Source organism: Berghia stephanieae, chromosome 1 (genome assembly GCF_034508935.2).
Source record: "Berghia stephanieae isolate SIO BIC M18660-M18661 chromosome 1, UCSD_Bste_1.3, whole genome shotgun sequence".
In the NCBI taxonomy this organism is placed as follows: domain Eukaryota; kingdom Metazoa; phylum Mollusca; class Gastropoda; order Nudibranchia; family Aeolidiidae; genus Berghia; species Berghia stephanieae.
In genome coordinates this window covers 11,108,891-11,133,890 of record NC_088360.1, presented here as the reverse complement: position 1 = coordinate 11,133,890, position 25,000 = coordinate 11,108,891, and the positions used below count along the sequence as shown (strand labels likewise).

General features: G+C 36.9%; 1 protein-coding gene across 1 annotated transcript in view; it reads right to left on the bottom strand.

The window, feature by feature from the left end:
- Window positions 1-1,697: 1,697 nt before the first annotated feature.
- The window catches only part of LOC144967846 (GTP-binding protein Di-Ras2-like), a 46,832-nt gene continuing 23,529 nt past the window's right edge, over window positions 1,698-25,000 (bottom strand). Inside the window, exons 3-4 of the mRNA XM_078905541.1 lie at window positions 7,757-7,927; window positions 1,698-2,589 (exon numbers count right to left, since the gene is read on the bottom strand). Of these exons, the coding sequence (XP_078761667.1) occupies window positions 2,131-2,589; window positions 7,757-7,894 (597 nt within the window). The 5' untranslated portion in view covers window positions 7,895-7,927 and the 3' untranslated portion in view covers window positions 1,698-2,130. The remainder of the gene's footprint in view (window positions 2,590-7,756; window positions 7,928-25,000) is intronic.

Genomic DNA, 25,000 nt, shown 5'->3' with positions numbered 1-25,000 from the left:
TGATGAGGATGATGTTGATGATGATGGTGATATATTTGTTAATACTATTTGATAGACAATGATGGGAAAGAGAAGGAGAAAGCAGTGGCCACCACGTTAATATTGTTTATACCAAAATGTCTTCGTCACAAATCTATCTTTCTCTGTTAGTTTCTCCCCGCTCGCCTCTCTCTCTCTCCCAGTCTCCCTCTCTCTCTCTCTCTCTCTCTCTCTCTCTCTCTCTCTCTCTCTCTCTCTCTCTCTCTCTCTTTCTCTCTATCTCTGTCTCTTTCCCTCTTTCTTTCTTTATTCCTCCAAAATATAATTCATATTATACAAAACAATCGCCGCTATAATCACTGTCTACCACTACCACCACCATCACCACAGCTACAACACCCACCTATACCATAACCATTGTCGTTTTGTAAATAACTGATAAATAATAACAATTAAAAGTAAGCAATAAACAAAACAATCAAGCATGAAATTATATAACATTATAGCATGCAATTTCTCGTCAATATCAATATTTTCTCCAAGATTGTGATTTTATTTGCTTTTCTTTTGTTTATCACATGACATAAAAATAAAGTTCTTGGAACCATGAACATTTTTTAGAAAGTTTCTTTATAATTGTTTGGAACAGTACATTAGTTAATCTAGTTGCTTTAATAATTTATCCAAAATAAATAACAATGTGAAATTGAATGTAAGCTTCGGTTCAGTATACGAAAACAGATAAAATGGACGTTGCGGTCTCCCCTCTATCTACAAAACCGTTAACAACGCCACACCACATTATCTCATTCGTCTGTAGTGTTTCATTCATCATGTTTTGTTGATAAAGGGGAAACCCGCAACGTCCATTTTATCTATTTTCGTATATTAAATTGAAGCTTACATTCAATTTCACATTTTGTTTTTATTTCTTCAAGCTTCGAGCAGAAACATTTACATTAATTTATCCTATGACATTAAAAATAATTCTTGGAAACATGTAAATTATTGAGAAAGTTATTCAAGATAATTTGATTTAAAGAATTATTACTCAATTACTTTTTAGACCCGATGAATACAATGTGAAACTTCCTAAAGAGACAATGGATCAAAGTTATTGCGTTTCTAAGTGTCTTTTAATGCGCTAGTTATGTATTTTAAAATCAATATTTATTCTTTCTTTTATAAATTTAACAGGCACTTCACAACACTTGATGGCTGAAGCGCCGTCGATTAGTCTTGTTTATTGTTCGTAATAGTTAGCATCAGCAAGACATTCGTTTTGGAATGTGACTATTTATTTTTTTAAGCGCTTTGAGGCTTCGGCATGTAGCGCTAATAAAAGAACACTTTATAATTATTTATGACTTTTTTCAAAGCTGACGCCAACACGCGAGATTCGTGATAAAAAAGAATGTCAATGATAGATGTTGATAATAATAATGATAATTATGAGCAAAATATTACTGTTGATACTTTGATTTTATCATACTTATATATTATTTTATCCATATTTTCATAAGCAGTAATAATGGTATTACAAATTATCCATACTGATTATATTGATAATGATGGTAATGATGATAATAACAAGAAGAAGAACATTAAAACCCATAATAATAATGGAAATAATGATCTTAAGAATTTAAAAAGAATATGAAAACAATATCATTAATAATAATGATGATTTGTTTATTTTCCCTTATTGATGGTAATGATATTGGTGAAGAAGACAAAGAAGAAGAAGGAGAAGAAGAAGAAGAAGAAGAAGAAGAAGAAGAAGAAGAAGAAGAAGAAGAAGAAGAAGAAGAAGAAGAAGAAGAAGAAGAAGAAGAAGAAGAAGAAGAAGAAGAAGAAGAAGAAGATGGTGATGATGATGATGATGATGATGATGATGATGATGATGATGATGATGATGATGTTGATGATGATGCTAGTAGTAATGTTGGTGGTAAAGATGGCGTTCGAGATAACATCAGTAAAAGAACATCAGATTTTTATTTGTAAATCACAGCACAGGATGTTCCATTGTTGCAAGAAAATAGTAGTATGTATATAGCTGTAAAGTACTTTCAACAAATCCGGAGTTTTGGGAAACAAAATAAAATAAAACGTATTCCGTTTGAAAAGAACAATCCAGAAGAAACAAAATCACATCAAAGTACACTTTCCCTTTAATTTGTCTCGCCTTTTTTGTGCTTTAGTTTTATTCGTCTCCAAATGCAAACTCACACACCTGCGCTTTTCAAGCTGCAAAAGTTCCTGAAAAAGTTCCTTTACATTGTGGTTTGTTTTCGCTGACGTCTCCAGAAACGCACATCCCCATCTCTTTGCCAATTCCGCTCCTTCTTGAACTGATAATTCCCTGTTGACCTCATCGCACTTATTTCCTACTAGCATAACAGGAATACCTTCCTCATTTCCTTTCATGTCCACAATCTCGTCCCTGATTGGTTTGAGCTCTTCCAGCGACTGTCGACTGGAGATTGAATAAACCAAGATGAAGGCGTGACCTTTCGAAATGGATAACCTTTGCATGGCGGGAAATTGGTGACTTCCTGTTGTGTCTGTGATTTGAAGAGTGCATACTTGTTTGTTGCAGCTTATTACCTGTTATAAAAGAATGATAAAAAGATATTCAATAAATATTCCAGATATTTGAACATTACTCTTTAATGATTTGTAAACTAATATCTTATCTTTCTGAATAAGTATTCAATTAAGATCTCCAGTACCATCTTTCAATAATATAAAATTACGACATTTATGACAGAGTTTTAAAAAGTCCATCTTGTCCTTGTTTTCTGTCTTGAAATAAATAACTTCTTTTCTCCTCAATACAATACAGAAAAAATGGGATTACAATATAATCTGATAAGTAATTTTGGATAAAGTACCAATAAAATATTGTTTTTTAGAGAACCATAAAATACTTGGAATTGGACAGTATTTTGGTTTCTCTAACGGAAAATAACAATTGCTTGTTATCATTTGAAAAGGACTGTCAAATAAAGCGTAGGTAATATGAAAAATATACGGCTGATGTAAAGTGTACCCACCACAAGTACCCACCAACACTGATATATATATATATATATATATATATATATATATATATATATATATATATATATATATATATTTGACAAACCTCCTGGTTTGGGTGGTTTGGATGCAGAAAATCAAATTTACAGTCTACAAAATAAAATCTTTATAATCTGTCAATATATCGCAAATTACTCGGGCATATGTGTTAAAAGGCTTCATCATCATCATTGCCCTTTTCACCCTGGGTCAGGGTATAGGCCACAGACAAATAGGTTCCATCCCTCTCTATTCCGAGTTAATTTTTTTTTTATCTCGTTCCATGTCTTATCACTTCTCTTCAGCTACTTTAATTCTTCTCCATGTTCCCTGTGGCCTCCCCGTTGATCCTCTGCCCGGAGGGTTCCTGTCCAATATTTTTTCTATCATAGAGGAGTCATTCTTTCTAAGGCTGTGTCCATTCCACCTCCATAGTCTTCTTCCTATTTCCTCTCCCACTGGTATATGCTGTGTTCCTTCCCATACTTCTTCGTTCTTAATTCTATCATCCATTTTATTCTGAGTATCTTACGCATGCACCTGTTTACGAAAATCTGTATGCTCCTTATACATGCCTGCGATGCATTCCAAGTCTCACAGCCATACAGTAGGACAGACTTCACGTTTGAGTTGAAAAGTCTTAGCTTTAGTCGAAGGGAGATATTTTTAGTTCTCCAAACTCTGCTCAGAGTTGTGAATGCAGCCTGTGCCTTTCCTATCCGTGCTTTTGCCTCTGCTTCCGTGCCTCCATTCTTGTCAATTATAATTGCTTAATTGCACATTAATCGAAAAATGCTGCGTTTGCTTAAGTTCATGCATAACACAAGAATAGAAACCATTACTTAAAGCAGCAAAGGAAATCAAGCTACATTTCTAATCAATTAAGCAGTCCAATGTTGTTCAGCGTTATGAAAACAATTCAACTTATCCAGCCTTAGTCGTCCACTTCCGTGTCGTCCGCTCATATTCTTTTGTTTTTTTATTCATATATAGAAGGAGCGGAATTTACATCATTCAGCTCTTTGTTATTGTTTATAGACAGCCAATTTGATTATTAGTTCTCTCTTAATTTTATCAATCATAATACTATAACATTTAAGGTTACAAATTGTTTTGCGCGTTGGAACTTTATATCCGGCTGGCGAATGTTGTGAGTATTTTATCTCAACACATAGCATTCATTTAAAAAAACATTATATGAGATTGTGACAAAGCTCGCTTTAGTAACATTCGACAACCCCCCCCCCCTCCAATCATGTGAATGGACTGTGAAAAAATGGTGGGCTGAGTTGGATGCCTTAAAACTGTTGAAAAACCTCTCCTAAGTCATTAACAATATATACTGTATGTAATAATTCAGAAATGCACGTAACGTTTTGAAAACAAATTGATTTCTATAGCATCCAATCAGGATTCCACCAGTTAGGTTTCTATCAACTGCCTGCGTCGTATTCATGGCACGTATTCATAAATCGATTTGTACATTACAAATCTAATTGCTGTCCGTTCACTTGATTGGGTAGCGTGAGCGAAAATAATTGCCAGACCATGTTTTTATCCACCATTTTCTATAAAGTTTTCAATACCATCCCTTCTTTATAAATCCGTTTTCATGTATCACTCTCATTGCCATCATGCAAAAAAATAAATAACTGCAACTACTTCTTCTTCTTCTCCTCCTCCTCCTCCTCCTTCTTCTTCTTCTTCTTCTTCTTCTTCTTCTTCTTCTTCTTCTTCTTCTTCTTCTTCTTCTTCTTCTTCTTCTTCTTCTTCTTCTTCTTCTTCTATTACTATTACTATTACTACTACTACTACTACTACTACTACTACTACTACTACTACTACTACTACTACTACTACTACTACTACTACTACTACTACTACTACCGCTTCTTCCATAACCCCACCCACCGCCACCACAACCATCACCATTATCACTACCACAATATCCAAATACAAGTCCACGAGAACGGGAATCGATACGAGCCCGTCCCCCCTTGATCACACCAACAAGAGGAGACAATGTCATCGGGACTGGTCGAGGAGGAAGTGAAAATTACCCTGACATGACCCTAGGGTGTTAATGTTTGGTCGGGCGGACTTTGGATTGTGATTGGGGCCAGTCAGTCGAAAGTTATAGTATATTGATTGAGGCTGGTAAGTTTTGCCTGATGGTTAACATTCTAGAATTATACTAGAAAATAAAAAAAATCGATCCGGAATTAAAGTCGAAAAGTCTATACAAAGTGGTTTCGTATTCCTTTCACTTCTATCCGGCTATGTGGTCTTGTGGTATGACACTCGCTTTCGGATCGGAAGGTCCTGGGTTCCAGCCTCGCTCGGCGAATAGTTGAGTCCCAGGTTTGAGATTTTTTGCCGAGATAAGGGTAATTAAAAACAATCTATATTTGACGGACAAGTATTATGTCCAAAATTATTAATACGAGTTTTTCTAGAGGGGGTCCCGATAGATCAGTTGGTAGAGAACTCGCTTCACACACAAAGGAACCGAGATCGATCCCCGGTGCAGTCGAGATATTTTTCCAACCACCCAGCAGGGAATGGGTAGATGAGTCTGTGTTAGATTTGGCGGAATGTACTTTGCGATAGACTAGCGTCCTATCCAAAGGATTGCAAGCAATTGCTATTGTCTGTTTAACGCTATAGAAACCAGTATAAACATCCGGCTCCATGGGTCCAATGGCTCTGAAGGACTACTTTTTTTTCTAGAGTACGCCAGTTAGCTTGTTAATCTATGACTCTAAATTAGGCGTAGCTTATTGTTGATGGACGGGATACAAATGGTCTTGCTGGTATGGCGAACAACTAAATAAACGTAAATAGTAATAATAACACGAACCTTTAAGAACGCAATGAACATTAACTGCGATCAAAGCTATATAGAAAGGTTCCCAAGCCAACAGTAGCATTTAATATGTAGGACGAGACGAACACTTTTAAGGCGCTATAACAATTGTTTTAGTTCGACAAAGGAAACCTGTTATCGGCCACATACTCATTTTACAGCAGAGTATTGTGAGAATTTGTGAGAAAAGGCTTTCTAAGTGGACTAAAATTTACTTCACCACAGCGGGATTCGAACTAGGGACGTACAGTTAAAAAGTCGAATGTCCCATTGCAAGACCATAATAATATAGCTAATGTGAAGGGAAACCCGAAATCTCCGCACAATTGAATATGGACATTCCATTCTTCTCTGTTCATAAACAGAGCAATTCTACCTCATCATCGATTTTGAATGAGGAAAACAATGAACTAAAGATTTCCGGCTCAGACAATTCTGTCATCCGAAAAATGTCATCATTTAAGACAAGAGGAGCATTTCCTTTTTCTATGCAGGATAAAAAGTTGGTCAATGAGGAAGCAGAATGGGAGAGGGGCGAGAGTGGGGGGGGGGGGGGGGTGAGGGCCGGCTGAGTTCTCTAATAGATGAAAACCGCTCGCCCACACCTAATGTATTGAATTGAAGGAGCCTAACTGACTGTCAAATCAATGATTACCAGTAAAGATTTTCCGTCTTCGCATTCATCACACTCAAAGCAGTTCAATTTTTAAATAATGTTTTTTCTCTCTCTCTCTCTTTGCAGGCACGTGCCGAACTAGATTTTTGTAATAGTGCTTAAATCGCCGCAAGGCACATTTACTAGAATTCTTACAATATTTTTCATCTCCTATCACTAAGTAGCAATTTACACATAAATCTGTGTGGAGTAATGTGTGTAAAGTGCCTCAACCATGGACACAATCTCGGGGCAAGAAAATTGCGATCATTATCACCTTGTCAGTTACTGATCGCGCTACATAAATAATTCATTGTGGTTGTGAATATGTTGTAAGAATAAATGTAAAAAATCATACATCAATAGCCATTTGAACTGTATGAAATTGCAATAGGGCGGCTTGATAAAAGAGAATAATATAGCATTTTGAATCGCTCTTTAAACATTTTAAACCCCAGAAATACTGTCTCAGGTAGCTTTTGTTTTCACTTAAGTCGACACCAGATTCTCCATCCACATCATGCCAAACAATAAAAGATAAATGAATGTATTTTAAATGTTATTTTAAAAACATTTTTGTCATCAACAAAATAATAAAAAAATGAAAAAATAACCCTACATTAGTTTGTCTAAGATTAAATTTTGTCTCTGATGAAATAATGATTATCTTTTGGCCGTAAAACTTTACTTCCTATATCGATATGTATATATCCTCAACTTCTCAAAAGTCTCAGAAACGGAGACTTGTCCAAAGTCGCAAACACAAATGCAAATAATTTTCTTCAAGTTGGATTCTTCTTGACGAGTTGAGGATCATTATAACACACTCTGTCGTGCTCTGGACAAACCCATATTTAAAAATTTAGCCAGAAAACTTGTCCTTCAAATATCGATCGAATTAAATTTCTCTTATCTTGGCAAAAAAAAAACCCCTCTCAAACCTGGAATTTCGCGAAATTCCAGATTTGAGAGGTTTTTTTTGCCAAGATGAGGGTCATTTAAATCGATCGATATTTGAAGGACGAGTTTTTTGGCCAAATTTTAATATATGGGTTGTTTCCAGAGTACGGCAGCACTGGTATTTATTTGAAATACAGATTTTTTTGGCCAAAGTATATATAAAAATAATAGGTGGCGTCAGAATACAACTCTACAGAAATGGCATCTCTCACCTGTCTGTACGTGTCTTCGATAGTTGGGATGTAGTTCTCTCTGAACGTCCCTCTGACGAAGCGGAGGACGAGGGAGCTCTTCCCAACTCCCCCCGCCCCGAAGACTACCACCCGGTAGTCGTTGGACTGCTCCGGCATCAAGCGAGGCCGGACGGACCTATCTCGGGGAATCTGATGGGTGGAAGGTTTATGAAAAAAAAAAAAAAGTGGTTATAGTAACAATCATAAATTGTAGATAATGGCATACCACTGTTGGTTTGTGTGTATTTGTTTGGTTTTTTGTTGTTGTTTTTGTTTTTTTTTTTTGCTGTCTTTCCAACAGGTAGTAACACAAACTATCAAACACGTCAAAGTTATTTAATAAAATAAAGCAGTTTAAATTAAAATAAGATTCGCTTTATTACTCCGCAAGGGGAAATTTTTCTTTAGGGTCTATTCTAAGGGAAAACGGGAATAAACCAGCGTCAACCGCAGTGCAGCGCCGAAAAGTAAGCTAGGGCAAGATGACTTGCTAAAGACCAAACACAGTAGAACTCGTTAATTTTGGGTACGAAGCAAAGACTGTCAGGCTGTCCCATTTATACGTTTGCGTTATTTTTAACAGCTTTTTTGGCATTTTTTTTCCAGCTTGAAATAAATGACAACGGAACGCAAACAGAAGATTGACAGAGCTTTGGCTGTACCGAAATGTAACCCTTTAATAATATATCGTATGGAGATAGAGCTACGTGCTCATATCTGCAGGTCTGATTAATAAACTCAATTATGGGCTTGATTTAACATTGTTGTGATAGTAGATATTTTGCGTCGGTTTGAGAGTATTTCCATTACAGCAATGGGCCCATAACGATTTAGGTTACTAGACCTGCAAATCAGTACACGTGACAATCCTTCCATTTCTTCTTTTTTGAATAATGTTGGCGACATCATAATTTGAAAAGTATATGTCTTTCACGAATAAACGTAAACACAACCACGGAAAAGAATGTAGTTTTCAAAAGACAAACAAATTATTAACAAAACAGCATGTAAACACGCAGTGGACTGTTACCATTAACCTGTTCACTGCCGCACTCTGGAAAACTCGTGTTAAAAAAATAATGAAATTACAAAAATAAAATTCCCTTCATTCATCCCATAGGAGAAGACTGGAATAACCCAGGCGTCAGCCGCAGTGCAGCGCCGCAAATTGAGCTAGGGCGAGGTGACTTGCTCAAGGCCACACAGCGCAGCGGCGAGTGATCGAACTCAGTATCTTTCGGGCACGAAGCAAAGACCGTACCACTGAACCATGCTGCCCCATTAAAATGATTGGCCAGAAAACTCGTCCTTTAAATATCGATCGACTCTAAACTCAACCCTGACCTTTAAACTTATGTCCTCGTCATTGCAAACCTTCAAAGGGAACCTATCCACTGTAGTTTATCTTTTATTCATAAATAGATTAATAGGTTAAATGCCTCTTCTTCTTCTTGACTTAGATGCCTTTCGCGTCTCGACCGAAAGATCGGGTCGCCTTGGCTGTTTCCAGTATTTCCTGTGTGAGGTGTCTCCAATATTGCCGGTCCTCTGCTAGGGTTCTCAGATTTTCAAGGTCCCCTGCCGTTATGAGATGCTTTGTCCAAGTGTTGTGAAGTTTTCGTTTAGGATCACAGGGAGTGTTGTGATCGGTCTTCCTCTGAAAAGGTTCCCGTGTTTTTGGAAGTATCCCGACATGGCTTGGTTTGCTGGTATGTTTTTGTCCCTGCGTAGTATGTGACCGAAAAGTTGCCATCGTTGTTGTAAAATGTCAAGGGAGATTGGTCTTTCTTTTGTGATCTTATAGAGTGATTCATTTGAGATCTTTTTGGGGTATTTGATGTCCAGTACCCTTCTTAGCTGTGTGCGATGGAAGGCATCCAGATGTTCTTCTTCGGATTTTGTCAACGCCCAAGTGCCGCAGTTATACAGAAGTACCGGTTTTACAAGAGCATGGTACAGTTTCAGTTTGGTTTTTCTCTTTATTTTGTCACCTCTAATCCATACATTGGTGAGTTTACTGAGTGCGGCGTTTGATAGCTGTTTTCTTCTTTGTACATCCTCGGTGTCTCCAATTAGTGAGCCGACTTTCTTTGTTCTTTTCCATTCCTCTCTGTTCCTCGATATTGTTGTAAATTCGGTTTTATTGGCATTGACTTGGAGGTTATATTTCATGAGGGTATTTGTATGATGTCTATATTTGCTGGTGTTGATCCAATAAAATCGACATCATCTGCATAGGCGATTTCTCTAGGGATTGCATTCTCAATATGAGTCGTTGGTTTTGGAATGACTTTTCGAACTTCTTTCAGAGCGTGTTCTAAGTATATTGTGAACAGAATCGGGCTCAGACTATCTCCTTGGGGGGTCCCGATGTTACTTTCGAACTGCGTCTGTTTTGTGGCCCCGTATATCCTTGGTTGTATCTTTGTGTTGCTGAGGAGAAATCGGATTATTCGGAGCTCGTCTTCGTCTACTATTTCTGTTAATATCTCCAAAAGTTTTCCTCTGTCGATCGTATCAAAGGCTGCGGACATATCGATTCCGGTTATTGTTATGGATATGTTTTCTTTGAGTGCCTTTGCTGCCAACCATTTATGTGTCCATACAACGTCCGATGTGCTTCGGTCTTGGCGAAACCCGCTTTGGCTATGTGATAGATAATTTTCTATTTTCGGTCTAATTCTGTTGAGGACAATAGTTGACAGTGTTTTTCTTATGGTATTCAGTAATGTTATTGGGCGCAGGTTGTTTACGGGTCCTTTCGTTTTTCCTGGTTTTTGTATTGTAATTAGGACACCGCTGTTTATGTCCCAGTCTTTGTGTGTTGAGAATGTTTTGTTCATTATGTTTGCAATGCTCAGATCCAGGGAGAGGGTACCGCATTTCAGCAATTCAGCGGGAATTTCATCTTCGCCTGGGGATCTGTTATTGTTTAGGCACTTTATGCTATTTCTAACTTCAGTTGTTGTGATGCGGTTGTTTAGGTCTCTAGGGTTTCCTGAGAAGGGCGATATTTGTGAGACTTGTTTGTGAAATTTCTGCTGGAAGTGGTCAGTTACAATGTCAAGGATATCGTTGGGATTTGTTGTCTGTTTGCCAAATTTATCCTGTAGTTTTGGGTTCTCGAATGGTTTTCGGTTCAGAGATTTTGTCGCTTTGAACATAGACGATGCGTTATTTTTGGACTTTTCTATGTCTTCCACTTGTTTGTCTAATTCCTCGTTTCTGTGTTTTATTGTAAGTGATCGAATTGAATGCAGTATTTTGTTTCGTTCCGTTTTCAGGTTTATTATTTCTTCCGAGTCTTTCGTGTTTTGTATCCTGATCCTAAGTTCTTTTTGTTGCCGCGATAGATCGTTAATAGCGATGTTAGGCGTTCGATTTGGTTTGTTCTTAGTTGTATTAATAGAGCCTGCACTTTCTTCCCCCGCATATTTCATTGCCGCTTGCGTCTCTTTCCATTCATTGTTTGGATTACTGTTTTGCTTTATTTTCCATAGACTTGAGTTAAGTTCATATTGGTAATGAATGCGACATTCTCGCTCATTTACTATTTTTGCCGTGTTTATTTTGACTGCCGTTTTACCTTTCTGTCTTCGTTGTCTGTACACATTTATGTTGAAATTCGTTTTTACAAGTTTGTGATCGGATGTTAGCAGTGTACCACCGTATGATCGCGAGTTGGTTGAGTAGTGTTTATGGCGGTGTCGACATATGATATAGTCTATTTGGTTGTGTATTGTTATCATTTTGTCTTGGGTTTGGTCTTTCCTTTGTTCTACCCATGTTGTCTGGTGTCTTGATGGGTGGTTGAAAGCACTGTTTGTTATGAAAAGTTTTCTCTGTTCACAGAACTGGACTAATTTTTCTCCGTTATCGTTACGTTTTCCTTTTGAGTATGATCCTAAACATAGTGTGTCACTGTCGAGACGTTTTCCTACTTTGGCATTAAAATCTCCAGCAATTATTAATATTGATTTGTTTCCTATTTTGTTCAGTGTATCGTCTAGGTCTTTGTAAAATTTATCAGTTTCCTCTGGGTATTGTTTTGCGCGTTGACTTGTTGGTGCGTAAACATTTACGATTGAGATAGTGAACGTCTTCTTACCGTGATCGTCTTTGTTATCGTTATTCTGGTTCCTTGAATTGATCTTACACTTAAGCTCAAGAACACATATTCTGTCCGAAACATTCCATTCGTCACTAGTCAAATCCCTGCAGTTTTTATTTATGAGAAATCCACATCCATAGTGAGGTGAACTGGAAGCAAAGCACAGCAGTCTGTGACCATTTATTGTTTGGTCGACGCCATCTTGGATCTTCGTCTCTTGTAAACACAACACATCGATTTTATAACTTTCTAAATCTTGACACAGTTGTTCCTTTCGAATGTTACTTTTAATAGATCTTAAGTTAAAAGTTCCAATATTAAGATTAGTCCACATCAGGTAAAAATTAAAGATTCCACACAGTGAATAAATGGAAACATAAGACTATCCACTGAGCCGAAGCTCAATGTCAACAGGTGTCAGCCATGTTGTCCGGGTTAAATGCCTTATTCTGAAAAATCACGTATTTAAAAACTTGTCCAGAAAACGCATTAAAAAAAATATCGATCGAAAAATCACGTATTTAAAAAATTGTCCAGAAAACGTATTTTAAAAAAAATATCGATAAAAAAATCACGTGTTTAAAAACTGGTACAGGACACTACTTTAAAGGTCAAGGTTAAGTTTAAAATTTAAGTCTGGCACTAAAGATACATTTATCTAATTCTTGAAACATCAATACATTTTAACCATCTCCTTAACAACTTTTTGACCAGCTCATTAACAACCACTAGAAACATCGTCACATTTGTTACGATACAATGAACATGTTTCTTAATCAGATTTTTTTTTGTACATTACAACATTTTATGAAAAATCTTTGTTTTATAAAGCATATTATGCTACTAAACATATGTAAATCTAGTGTGTATGTATTTCTAATGAATTTGAGTGTAAAAAGTCAAGTTCTGTGTTGGGTAGGTATAACATTTCTGGAAGAATCATGAATATGGTCGGTAAGGAGAGAGTGAAGTTACGTTCTTAAGTTACGTTTTGTGGTCTAGTGGTATGACACTCGCTTTCGGATCGAAAGGTCATGGGTTGGAGCCTCGCTCGGCGCATAGTTGAGTCCTTGGAAAAGGCTCTTTACCCGCATTCTCTCATCGTACTCAGGTGTAAAATGAGCGCCTGGCCGTTAACAGCGTTGTCTCTGTCCGTAAAAATGTAATATCGCCTAACGGGGGTCATGTCTCGTCCTATATGTGTTGTAAAAAGCGATTTGAGCACCTTTAGCGGATATTGCTCTATGTAAAAGCAGAAGTTTAGTTTAAGTTACGTTCTTCAAAAAGAACAAAGTTCCTCTTAGAGCATATCTTTTGAGTTAGTTTAAAAAAACACCGTTCGGGCATGCAACCACCCCCCCCCCCCCCCAAAAAAAAAAAAAAACAAACAAACAAACAAACAAACAAAAACAAAAACAAAAAAAAAAACAAAAAAAAAAAAAACAAAACAAAACAAAACAAAAACATCTAAAGATCTTCATGAACTTTTGGCAAAGACTCCAATAGATAATTCATCACTGAAAGTGAAACAGTGGGATGGTCATAAGACCTAATTAAGTAGTAGATTTCCAGAGCTCAAGGAGCCGGAGTGTATCCCGGTTTCTATACCGTGAAATTAACAATAGCAATTGGTTGCTAGTCTAGGATACAATCTATAGCGCGGTACTTTCCGTCAGATCTAACAGACCTAGCAACTCAAGAAGAAGAAGAAGAAGGATGAGGAGGAGGGGAAGAAGAAGAAGAAGAAGAAGAAGAAGAAGAAGAAGAAGAAGAAGAAGAAGAAGAAGAAGAAGTAGGAAAACAACAACAACAACAACAACAACAACAACAACAACAACAACAACAACAATAATAATAATAATAATAATAATAATAATAATAATAATAATAATAATAATAAAAAATAATAATATAAAATAATAATAATGATGATGATGATGATGATGATGAGATGATGATGATGATGATGATGATGATGATGATGATGATGATGATGATGATGATGATGATGATGATATGATGATGATGATGAGATGATGATGATGATGATGATGATGATGATGATGATGATGATGATGATGATGATGATGATGATGATGATGATAATAATAATAATAATAATAATAATATAATAATAATAATAATAATAATAATAATAATAATAATAATCAGAAGAAGAAGAAGAAGAAGAAGAAGAAGAAGAAGAAGAAGAAGAAGAAGAAGAAGAAGAAGATAAGGAGGAGGAGGAGAAGGAGAAGGAGGAGGAGGAGGAGGAGGAGGAGGAGGAGGAGAATAAAGAGGAGGAGGAGGAAGCAGAAGAAGAAGAAACCTTGGTAATACAATCTTATTCCTAGACAATGCCAGATAGTCGTAGAGTAAGAACAAGAGAAATATGGGACAGAAGAGACTAATAATTCACGAGTTTCTATGCACCAATATCCCGCAAGGGATTGAATGATAAGTCAACCTATTAATGGCGAAATATCCAGAATGCCTCATTTCATTCCATCTGGTAACAAATCCGATCAACTCTGCCGTGCGACCACAAATCATCATTTTGAATTTTGGCCAGAAAATGTCCATACCTACAGATTAAGTTAACCTCTATTTTGTTTAGGAAGTCTTCGATAGGGTAACCTTTAAGTTATGTTAGTTTTAAGACACTTTGACAAGTTGCATGTCCTTATAATCTATCTATATAGCATTATGAGGATACAGTTTTCTGGCCAAATTGAAAAGAAAAACAAAAAAAAAACAAAAAACTTTTGGGCATTTTAGGGCGGAAGTATGCCACGACTCGCCTCATTTTGTGCTTAGTCTTAATGATGGGTCTTTCGGGGGATTCATTTCCAAATTGACCATTTTATCGGATCCCACACTGGGATTCGTTATAAACGATTGCATCGTACAAGTGGGTTGTTCTAATGCTTCTTAATAAGGGTGATACTAAACAATGGCAACGAGGGACTGGGATTGACCCCTCTTTGTTAACTGATGTATTCTGTGGCAATGAGCTAAGATAACGAGGACATATTTATATTATAATGTACACGTGAACGGTCCCTTACAATTCTAAGTTTGGTGAAATATATTTTGGCCTTATTTGTGTTTGAAAAAGAACTCTTTTATATAGAGCAACATCCACTAAACGTGTTCAACGCGCGTTTCAAAGGGTCCCTGGCCAACAGCAACACGTAACATGTAGAACAAGGAAATGATGATTGCTAGGACAGAGACAACGCTCTCATTTTACACCCGAGTAAGGTGAAAGAATGTGAGTAAAGAGCCTTTTCCAAGGACTCAACTATGCGCCGAGCGAGGCTCGAACCCAGGTCTGGACGTCTAACATTCGGACCCACTTATGGTTTAACATTGTTATGATGGGTACTATTTTGTGTTATTTTTTTTTAGATTTCCAATACAACAATGAGCACATAAGGAATTGGGTTATCAGACCTGCAAATAATTGCTCGTCGATGCACCTCTCCTTAGACATTTTTAAAATTGATTTTTTATAATTATTAAATAGCAAAACAGTGATTTTTTCGATTCAAAATATCGATGTGTTTTATGAAAGCCATAAAATTCAGATTGATCACAATATCATCGTGGATACAATTGTATATTAATTCACTAATTCCTAATAAGTCAATGTGTGTCCTACGTACTTTAGATCCTTTATGAGTGACTGAGTAATAATTACTAAGTACCATTCAAATATATCTGATGTACTCTAAAAAAAAAAAAAAACAACACACACACACTGAAAATTTTGGCCATAAAACTCGTCTTTAAAAAATACGATAAATTAAAATGGTCCTGATCTTGTCATAATACCTCAAACCTGGGACTTCCATCTCTCTCATACTGATATCTTTCATAAGAGTTGGTTTTGTACCAATCTGAGAGAAGACTTCTTATTTCTAACTTTATCTTTTCATGATTTATTTAGTAATCCCCTGAAGACTGCTGTGGCAATTCCCTTTTCACATTCCTTATTGATTTTCTAGCATTCACAACAGCTAGGATATACAAGAGAACAGACCATACATATGTCTTTGCAATGCGGATTTTAGTTTTTATGTTGATATTTCTGTTTTTCTTTATGCTCTTAAGATCAATAAAAAATCCTTTTTAAGAGCATTTCTTCTTTTGACTTCTTTAAAGTGATGCTAACCTACTGGAAGCTGTAGATTGTGTAAAGTAATGCATTATATTGTTCATAACGGCTTCGGAAAAGAACAATATACCACACACGGAACGTTTCGAGCTCATAATCTTTCTCCAGGAAATAACAAAAACAATAAAAACATTAATACATCACTTAAAATCTAGACAGACGACAGAGAAATCTGTCTAAATTATAAGTGATGTATTAATGGCTCAGGAAGGGATTTGAGCCGGAAACGTTCCGCTTTTGGTAATTCATTCTTTTTTCGAAGCTGCTATTTTTACGTTTGTTTATTACTTTTTACTTCTTTACGATCACACTATTTTCTACAGTAATATATTATAATCCAGGGAGACGACGCTGTTTACTTGCTTGATTAGTTACAAACTAATTTGAATCCCTATATCCTTGATTTTCTGCCCAGGATAGACTGTCGTATGATCCTATACAGAACATCCATGATACGACATTTACCATAAAGACTGTGTTTAACTCATTCAATCCTAGAGATTTTGTTACTTTTCAAAATTTGAAAATGTTTTTCTAAATAAGCAAGTGTATAGCTTTTTAAAAAAAACTACCATTAACATGTAAAAACTAAAAACATTTGCGTTATACTACGCCTATAATTTGTCTCATAAAAATGTAATAAATAGACATAGGGTGAAAGTTACCCGGGTAAACTACGGATATAGTCGGTGTTAGGGTTGAGTGAGTTAAAATAACTAAATACGACTTATCGTCTCAAAACGTCATGACATCGGGATGACTCTGGTGGCCAAAATTGAATTTTCTGCCTTAACAACTTTGACCTCAAACTAATCGTGGGTTGACGGTTAACTGGTTCTATCTCCATATTTGTTCAAATTGAGAAAAATTGATTTAAAGTTAACTTTTTGTTAATAACTATATATAAACTTCAACCAACCTTTTATACATAGTTTATGCGTCAATTTCCCGATTTGAACCAATTTTTGTCAAATAAAGCCTTTTAAAATCGTGATTGTAACGCATGTAATATCTCAAAATTTTCCCAAAAACTCACTTGGTAGAGCACTCGGTTCACAAACAAAAAGACCTGGATCGATAAAGGTTAAAGTCGAGAGTTGTCTTTCTGATTCCTCCTCCTCCTCTCTCTCTCTCCCGCCCCCCCCCCCCCCCCCCCAAATAAATCCTGTCCATCCAAAAGTTATTGGATAGCTGGGTTTGTTAGATCTGGCGGAAAGTACTTTTCGATTGACTAGCGTCCTAAACAAAATGTAGCAAGAAATTGCTACAGTCCGTTTGACGCCTTAGAAACCGGACTAAACTCCGGCTCTACGAGTCTTGTGGTTATGAAGGACTACCTCTACTACTACTTATAAAATTTGAATTGAACAGAATATTTTTCCCTAGTAGGGTGAAAGTTGTTTCTTATACTTCAAAACATCTAATTTCCTGATTCTGATCATTTTGACCGAAAACTCAATTGTTCATCGTCTAGATCATTCCAAAACAACATCAATTTGACATGAAGTAAGAGATATTTTTGGCTAAATTGAAGAAAACAAAGGTTCGATCACTGTCATATTAACCTGTCAAAATATGTGGACTGAAAAATATAAATGAATAAAAATGAATATAACATCTGCAAAACTGAACAAAATTCCAAACACCGAACATTTCGGGTTAAAACCCTTCTTCAGCCAATATAATATAAAGTAAAATGTTAATACATCGTTTAATCTCCAGACAGACGACAAACAGGTATTTAGGCAGGTCTTGTTTGCAAGTACGATCTCAAAATCTCTGTCATTGAAGACCGTTAAAGTAATGATGATATTGATGCAATACGTTTAGATAAAATACTAATAACATCCGCCAGCAGGAAATAACTTACCAACACACAAAACTATGTGTATCCTACACGTTTTTATAGTCTGTTATAATTTAGTGAGAACCAATCATTAAAATAACTGTCTAAAAACAATAACAAAGAGCTGAGTGACGTTAATTTCGTTCATTTTTTCAATCAACAGTATTTTTCAACCCCTGCTTTTTGAAATTCGACCAAATTCCCAAAGCCACTGCGCGACCTTGAGAGCTCCTATTGAGAACGGTTTCTAAATTTCAAATATTAAAAAAAGGCGTTCTGTTGTCGAAGAATATTAGACTAATAATTTATGGTATATTATTATGACATATCATATCCATGGAAATCCTATCACGCTTAGACTGACTGGGGCAGAACATGGTGAAAATGAAACTTGGAAGGATGGAGGGCGGGGGGGGGGGGGGGGGGGGGAGGAGGATGCTGATGGGGAAAGAAGGGATGTGTGGGGGTTGGTGGTGTTGGTCGGGAGGGAGGGGGGGGGGGTTGATAACGGGCAGACATCTAATAGGACGGGTCACAGCCGTGTTATACGTGCCTTGGTCCTTGGTGCCGCCCCAGAGAGATACTGTATCGATCTCTGCAAGATTGGATAGCATTGGGGTATGGGTGCTACTATGGGTAGTACTACGTACTACTATACTTCTACTATAGGGATGGAAGTGGTGGTGGTGGTGGTGGTGGTGGTGGTGGTGGTGGTGGCATGATAGGTGATGGTAAGGTGGTTGTGATGATGATGATGATGATGATGATGATGATGATGATGATGATGATGATGATGATGATGAGATGATATATATAATTATAGTCAAAATCTACACGAGTCATGTGATATCATATATATATAGGATGATATCATATCATATATATATCATCATATCATCATCATCATCATCATCATTATCATCATCATCATCATCATTCGTTGCCATCATCATCATCATCATCATCATCATCATCATTATCGTGGTAATATATTTTTCTCTTGCTTTTCTCATTACGAAGATTGGTAAAAAAGGAGACACGAGAATGCCTTCTTAATACCCACCCACCACGTCAATCTTTGTATTTATGTCGCAGTGAAGTAAATGAACAAAATAGAGTTTAACATCGAAAGTATCAGAAGTTAAGAAATTTAAGATCTTTGAAAGTTAAGAAACTAAACACATTGTATCCAACAAAGTGATAATAAACTGCTTTTCAACGAGTCCCTGGCCAACACGTAACATGTAGAACAAGGACGTGGTGCCTGCTAGGCAATATTACATTTTTTTTTCGGACAGAGACAACGATCTCATTTTACACATGAGTACGGTGAGCGAATGTGAGTAAAGAGCCTTTTCCAAGGACTCAACTATACGCTGATCGAGGCTCGAACCCTGGTCTGCACGTCTAACATTCGGACCCATTTATGGGCCTAGTTTAAACATTGTTATAATGGACACTATTTTGTGTTATTGTTTTTGAGATATACATTACAACAATGAGTCCATAAGGAACTGGGTTATCAGACCTACAAATAAGTACACGCGATAGAAAATGTGGACTGTAAAATTAAATGAACGAAAATGAATTTAAAAGCTTCGAAAAAATAACAAAACACAAGACACGGAACGTTTCGGACTCAAAGCGCTTCTTCAGACAATAAAAGAAACAATAACAATAATTATCGTCGTGGTAGCAGTGCTATGTAATTTGGTTGATGCTTTTCTGAGTCTTTTGATGTTAAACTATGCTATCTTCATGAAAAAAAACCTTGACCATTATTATAACGCAAAATTCACTAAAGTGCTCAAGGCGCTTCACAAGGGGGTCCCTAGCAAACAGCGATGCTTTAAAATATAGGACAAGACACATGATGCCTGTTGGGCGATATTATATTTTATTTTCGAAAGAGACAACTCTGTCAACGGTCAGGTACTCATTTTACACTCAACTATGCGCCGCTCAGAGCAGGACTCGAACCCAGGACATTCTAATCCGAAGGCGAGTGTCATACCAAAAGACCACATAGCCGCACGGACGGATAATGGATAAAATGAGCAGATGGACAGACAGATCGATAAAGTTGAGGACAGTGTGAGAAATAAGAGTTGTCAGCGTTCTGGTCAATAGGCTTAAGGGAAAGATGAAGGGATTTCCAACTCAAACATTAATAATGCCCATATGACACAGTGCCCTACGGCCCGAGGGGGTGGGGAAATCAGGAATACGAACGTATATCTAGTTATAACCAGGGTAGAAGTCTGGGGCTTGGGTAGTGGCAGCATTAAATGTAGGTACTAGGGTTGCCAGGTAGATGTTGAAAAAAATGCCAGAATTAAATCGTATTAGTTCTAAGAAAATGCCACTGTGTGTATGTTTCTTTGTGTGTATGTGTGTATGTGTGTGTATGTGTGTGTGTGTTTGTGTGTGGAGAGAGAGTGAGAGTAAGAGAGAGTGTGTGTGTGTGTGTGTGTGTGTGTGTGTACGTGAGAGAGAGAGAGAGAGAGAGAGAGAGAGAGAGAGAGAGAGAGAGAGAGAGAGAGAGAGAGAGAGAGAGAATTCGAAGTTCCAGGTTTTAGAGATTTTGACAGGGTGGCGGTCAATTTGATCGATCGGTATTTGAAGGATGAGTTTTCTGGCCAAAATTTTAAAATGATGTTTCTTTTTCAGAGTACACTAGGACCTTTACCTTTTTGATGTCAATGCCATTACACCAATAACTCCATCGTATACCTTTTCATCCACTCGCTTAATTCATTCAGACACAAATACTTTACCCACATTTCCCCCATCAACTTAGGTGTAATAAAGTACCTAGCTAAAATAGTAAAAGTAAGTAAAGTAGCCCTTCAGAGCCGTTCGGCCCATGAAACAGGAATTTATCCCGGTTACTATTGAGTGAAACGGACAATAACAATTGTTTGCTATCCTGCAGATAGGACGCTAGTATGTTCCAAAGTACTTTCCGCAAAATCTAAAATAGTGGCAACCTTTCAATAGCAAAAAATGTGATAGACGGGTCTACCTATATGTTTCAAAACCGTGTTATGTTGGGATGATTTAGGTACTTAGAAGTGAGTTTATAGATAGTATGCGCTTGACTAAGAAGCTCAAAACATTGCCATCCGGAAGTATTACAAACCAACACACAAACCCTGTGTAACCATGAACTTTTGTGACGTCAACTTCATTCTATTCATAGTAAAAAAATACAAGAGATCGGAGTGAGATTCTATGCTTTGTTGAGGAGAACAAATAAAATTTCTTAGAGGGTGCGACGACGTGGTCTTGTGTTATGACACTCGCCTTCGGATCGGAAAGTCCAGGGTTTAAGTCCCGCACTGTGCGGCGCATAGTTGAGTCCTTGAAAAAGACTTTTACTCACGTTCTCTCTCCGTAATCAAGTGTAAAATGAGTATCTGACCGTTAATAGCGTCGTTTTTGTCGGAGAAAAATTGTAATATTAACAAACAGGCGTCATGTCTCGTCCTACATGTTAAGTGTTGCTGTTACTGGGGACTCCTGGGACTCCTTTGTAAAGCGCTTTGAGCACGTTTAGTGGATATTGGGCTATATAAAAGCTCAAGTATTTTTTAAAAGATAACACTATGGCCTTTTCTTTCAAGATATATTTCTATGCTATCCCATCCACAACCTATGCCACAGACCCCATCCATTCTCTTTTATCCATTCAAACATAAATAAAACCAAAATCGATCATTCCACCCAACCCCCATATTACTGCCATCCCCTATCTTGAAAAAAAAATGTCGCTCTGTTCCTTTCATCTCCAAAACCCAGACATAAACAAACCGCCTCTCTCCCAAAATCACACTCTCTGCTGTCTACTCTCTCTCTCTCTCTCTCTCTCTCTCTCTCTCTCTCTCTCTCTCTCTCTCTTTTCTAATGAACCTCCATTTTCTAATGAACCTCCATTTTCTAATGAACCTCCATTTTCTAATGAACCTCCATTTTCTAATGAACCTCTTAATTTTCTAATGAACCTCCATTTTCTAATGAACCTCCATTATCTAATGAACCTCCATTTTCTAATGAACCTCCATTTTCTAATGAACCTCCATTTTCTAATGAACCTCCATTTTCTAATGAACCTCCATTTTCTAATGAACCTCCATTTTCTAATGAACCTCCATTTTCTAATGAACCTCCATTTTCTAATGAACCTCCATTTTCTAATGAACCTCCATTTTCTAATGAACCTCCATTTTCTAATGAACCTCCATTTTCTAATGAACCTCCATTTTCTAATGAACCTCCATTTTCTAATGAACCTCCATTTTCTAATGAACCTCCATTTTCTAATGAACCTCCATTTTCTAATGAACCTCCATTTTCTAATGAACCTCCATTTTCTAATGAACCTCCATTTTCTAATGAACCTCCATTTTCTAATGAACCTCCATTTTCTAATGAACCTCCATTTTCTAATGAACCTCCATTTTCTAATGAACCTCCATTTTCTAATGAACCTCCATTTTCTCTCAATCAAAACGTGATTCCTATTTAATGTAAAACAAACAAACAACAAACCATCAATAGTTCTAAAAATAATTTTTACGGATTTTATTTCGTACCGATGCGTGTTGGGAATGTTTGGTGGGGAAAAAATACAAAGACAAAGAAAAGCAACAACCCCCCCCCTCCCCACACTCCCTTCAAAAGAAAATAAAAAATAACAACCCAAAAGACAAAACAAGACAAAAACAACAACAACAAAAAAAAGAGCAAAAATACAAAACAAACAAAAAACAAAAAAAAAAAACAAAAAACAAAACAAAACAAAGTTAAAAATAACAAACAAAAATCAACCAAACTTAAGAAAGTCATACCCATAATCACAACATGTTCGGACTCCTGTTTTCATTGTTCACCATCGATTGGCTTTATTAGAAGATGAAGCACCTTGAGTATCGGAGAAAACACCCACGTCTTCTTCCGTTCTCATTCCCATTCATCTGGTAATTTTACTCTCACTGATATTAACACTATCGACCCTCTAAACGCCACTCCATCCCTGTCAATTCCACTACCCCCCTTGCTTACCCATCACCAACCATAACAAAAAATAGAACAAAAAAAGTAAAACAACAAACAACAAACATACGCAAAAAAAGAAAATCAAACAAAAAAAAAAAAACAATATAAAACATTCCATTTTTTATTCTTCCCATTTCCCATCCATTTATTTTATTTTTTTTTTATTTATTTCCTTTTTTTTTTGTTGTTGTCCCACCCAGACGTCAACAAAAACGGCTCATTAACCCCCTTATTTCCATCGCCATCCCACCGCCTCCTCACATAACATATTGCCTTCTTCTCTCCCTTTCCTCTACTCGCCGCTCTGTTAACTCTATTCATCTCGCAACTCACAAAACATTTATTCTTTCTTCCCCGTGCCTCTTCACCAGTCATCTCACACCCCATCCACACAATTTGGAAGAAATAATAATATTGGGTACAACAAGCCTCTCTCTTCCTTCCTCATCCACTCATTTCTCTTTCTCTCCATCTCTCTAGTACTCTTCCCCCTCCCTATCTCTACCACACACACACACACACACACACACACATACACACACTCACACGCCCACACACCCACACACAGTCATAATATCCCCATTGCCTTCAACCACATACAAACACACGGGGCTACACATATACTACCGATTCGGTAACGCAAGAAAATGAATTCCATTAGCTGTCCAAACCAGGCGATTCGATTTTCCCACTTCACAGCACTCGGTGAACATCAGTTGGTCTATCGGTCTAGTCTTCGATCAGTCCTTTGCTTTTCTTCATGCAATGTTTAAAACCAGTTATTTGATTATGTCCCTTGATTAAAATTAATGCTCGTATCAGGCTTGAATCATGGCTTTCATAAACTCATAGCCTGACACTAACCAAAGAAATCACGTCAAAATACAAGTCCACGGACAGCAAAATACAAGACAAAAATAAAACAAAACAACCCCCCACCTCAAAAAAAAAACACAAAAACCTCCACACAAATCAAACAAACAAAAAAACAGAAGACAAAAAAAAAAAAAATAAAAAAAACCCAAAAAAAAAACAAAAACAAAAAAACCCCACAAACTTCATTCTATCTATAGATAGAATGCGCTTGGCCAAGGAGTTCACAACATTGCCATCCGGAAGTATAACGGACCAACACACAAATTCTGTGTAACCATGAACTTTTATAGTCTGGTTAATACAGTTTAGTGAGAACAACTCACAAACGCGGATGGCAAAAATAATAACAAAGGCCTGAGTGACGTCATCTGCATACTATCTATACAATGGGAATGAAATAATGGGAGCGATCTATATTCATGTTTTCGTCGAACCAAGTCATCAATCACATGGGCTGTTGCTGTCCAACGATTGGATATTTCTTCAGAAATATAAACAGCTGCTTTGTTTATGAAAGTTGTAAACATACACATGTGTCAAGCTGAACAAAATGACCAAACTTGATGTTAAAGATTTAAAAAACTGTGAACACTTTTCACTATGTGGGTCCACATCTAAGCGGCATTATTCCAATGTGCACCCAATGACCTCGAGCACATGGAAATGTAATATAGATCATGCCCATTTGGGTGGAGGGGTGAATTCAGCTTTGGTGAAGAACAACCTCAAACAGATAACGTTTGAAATTCAAGCCAAGTCGAATGGGGAGCAAAAGTCGTGACGTCATACTTTTCTCTCTTTCAGTTCACATCTCCTTGGAAGTGTGTAACCGGTCCTCCGTCTAACGAGTAAATAACAATGGATAGGTTACATATCGAATCATAAAATGGCACAACTATTTTGGTTGCAGGATAAAATAGGTAGTTTCTTATGATTACGGTGCGTAAGAAAGCGAGGGTGCATGGTCTTTATTAACGACCAGTATTTAAAAAAAACTAAAAAATAAGATGCCATCTCTCTGAAACCAGAAGATCAGTTACAAAATGTATGTATCTAGTCCTCCGGGGGACTGGTTTCACACTTCCAAGGAGATTGGAACCAGCATTATGACATCATACTCTGGTTTAATAGTTATTATACAGGAAACTGATT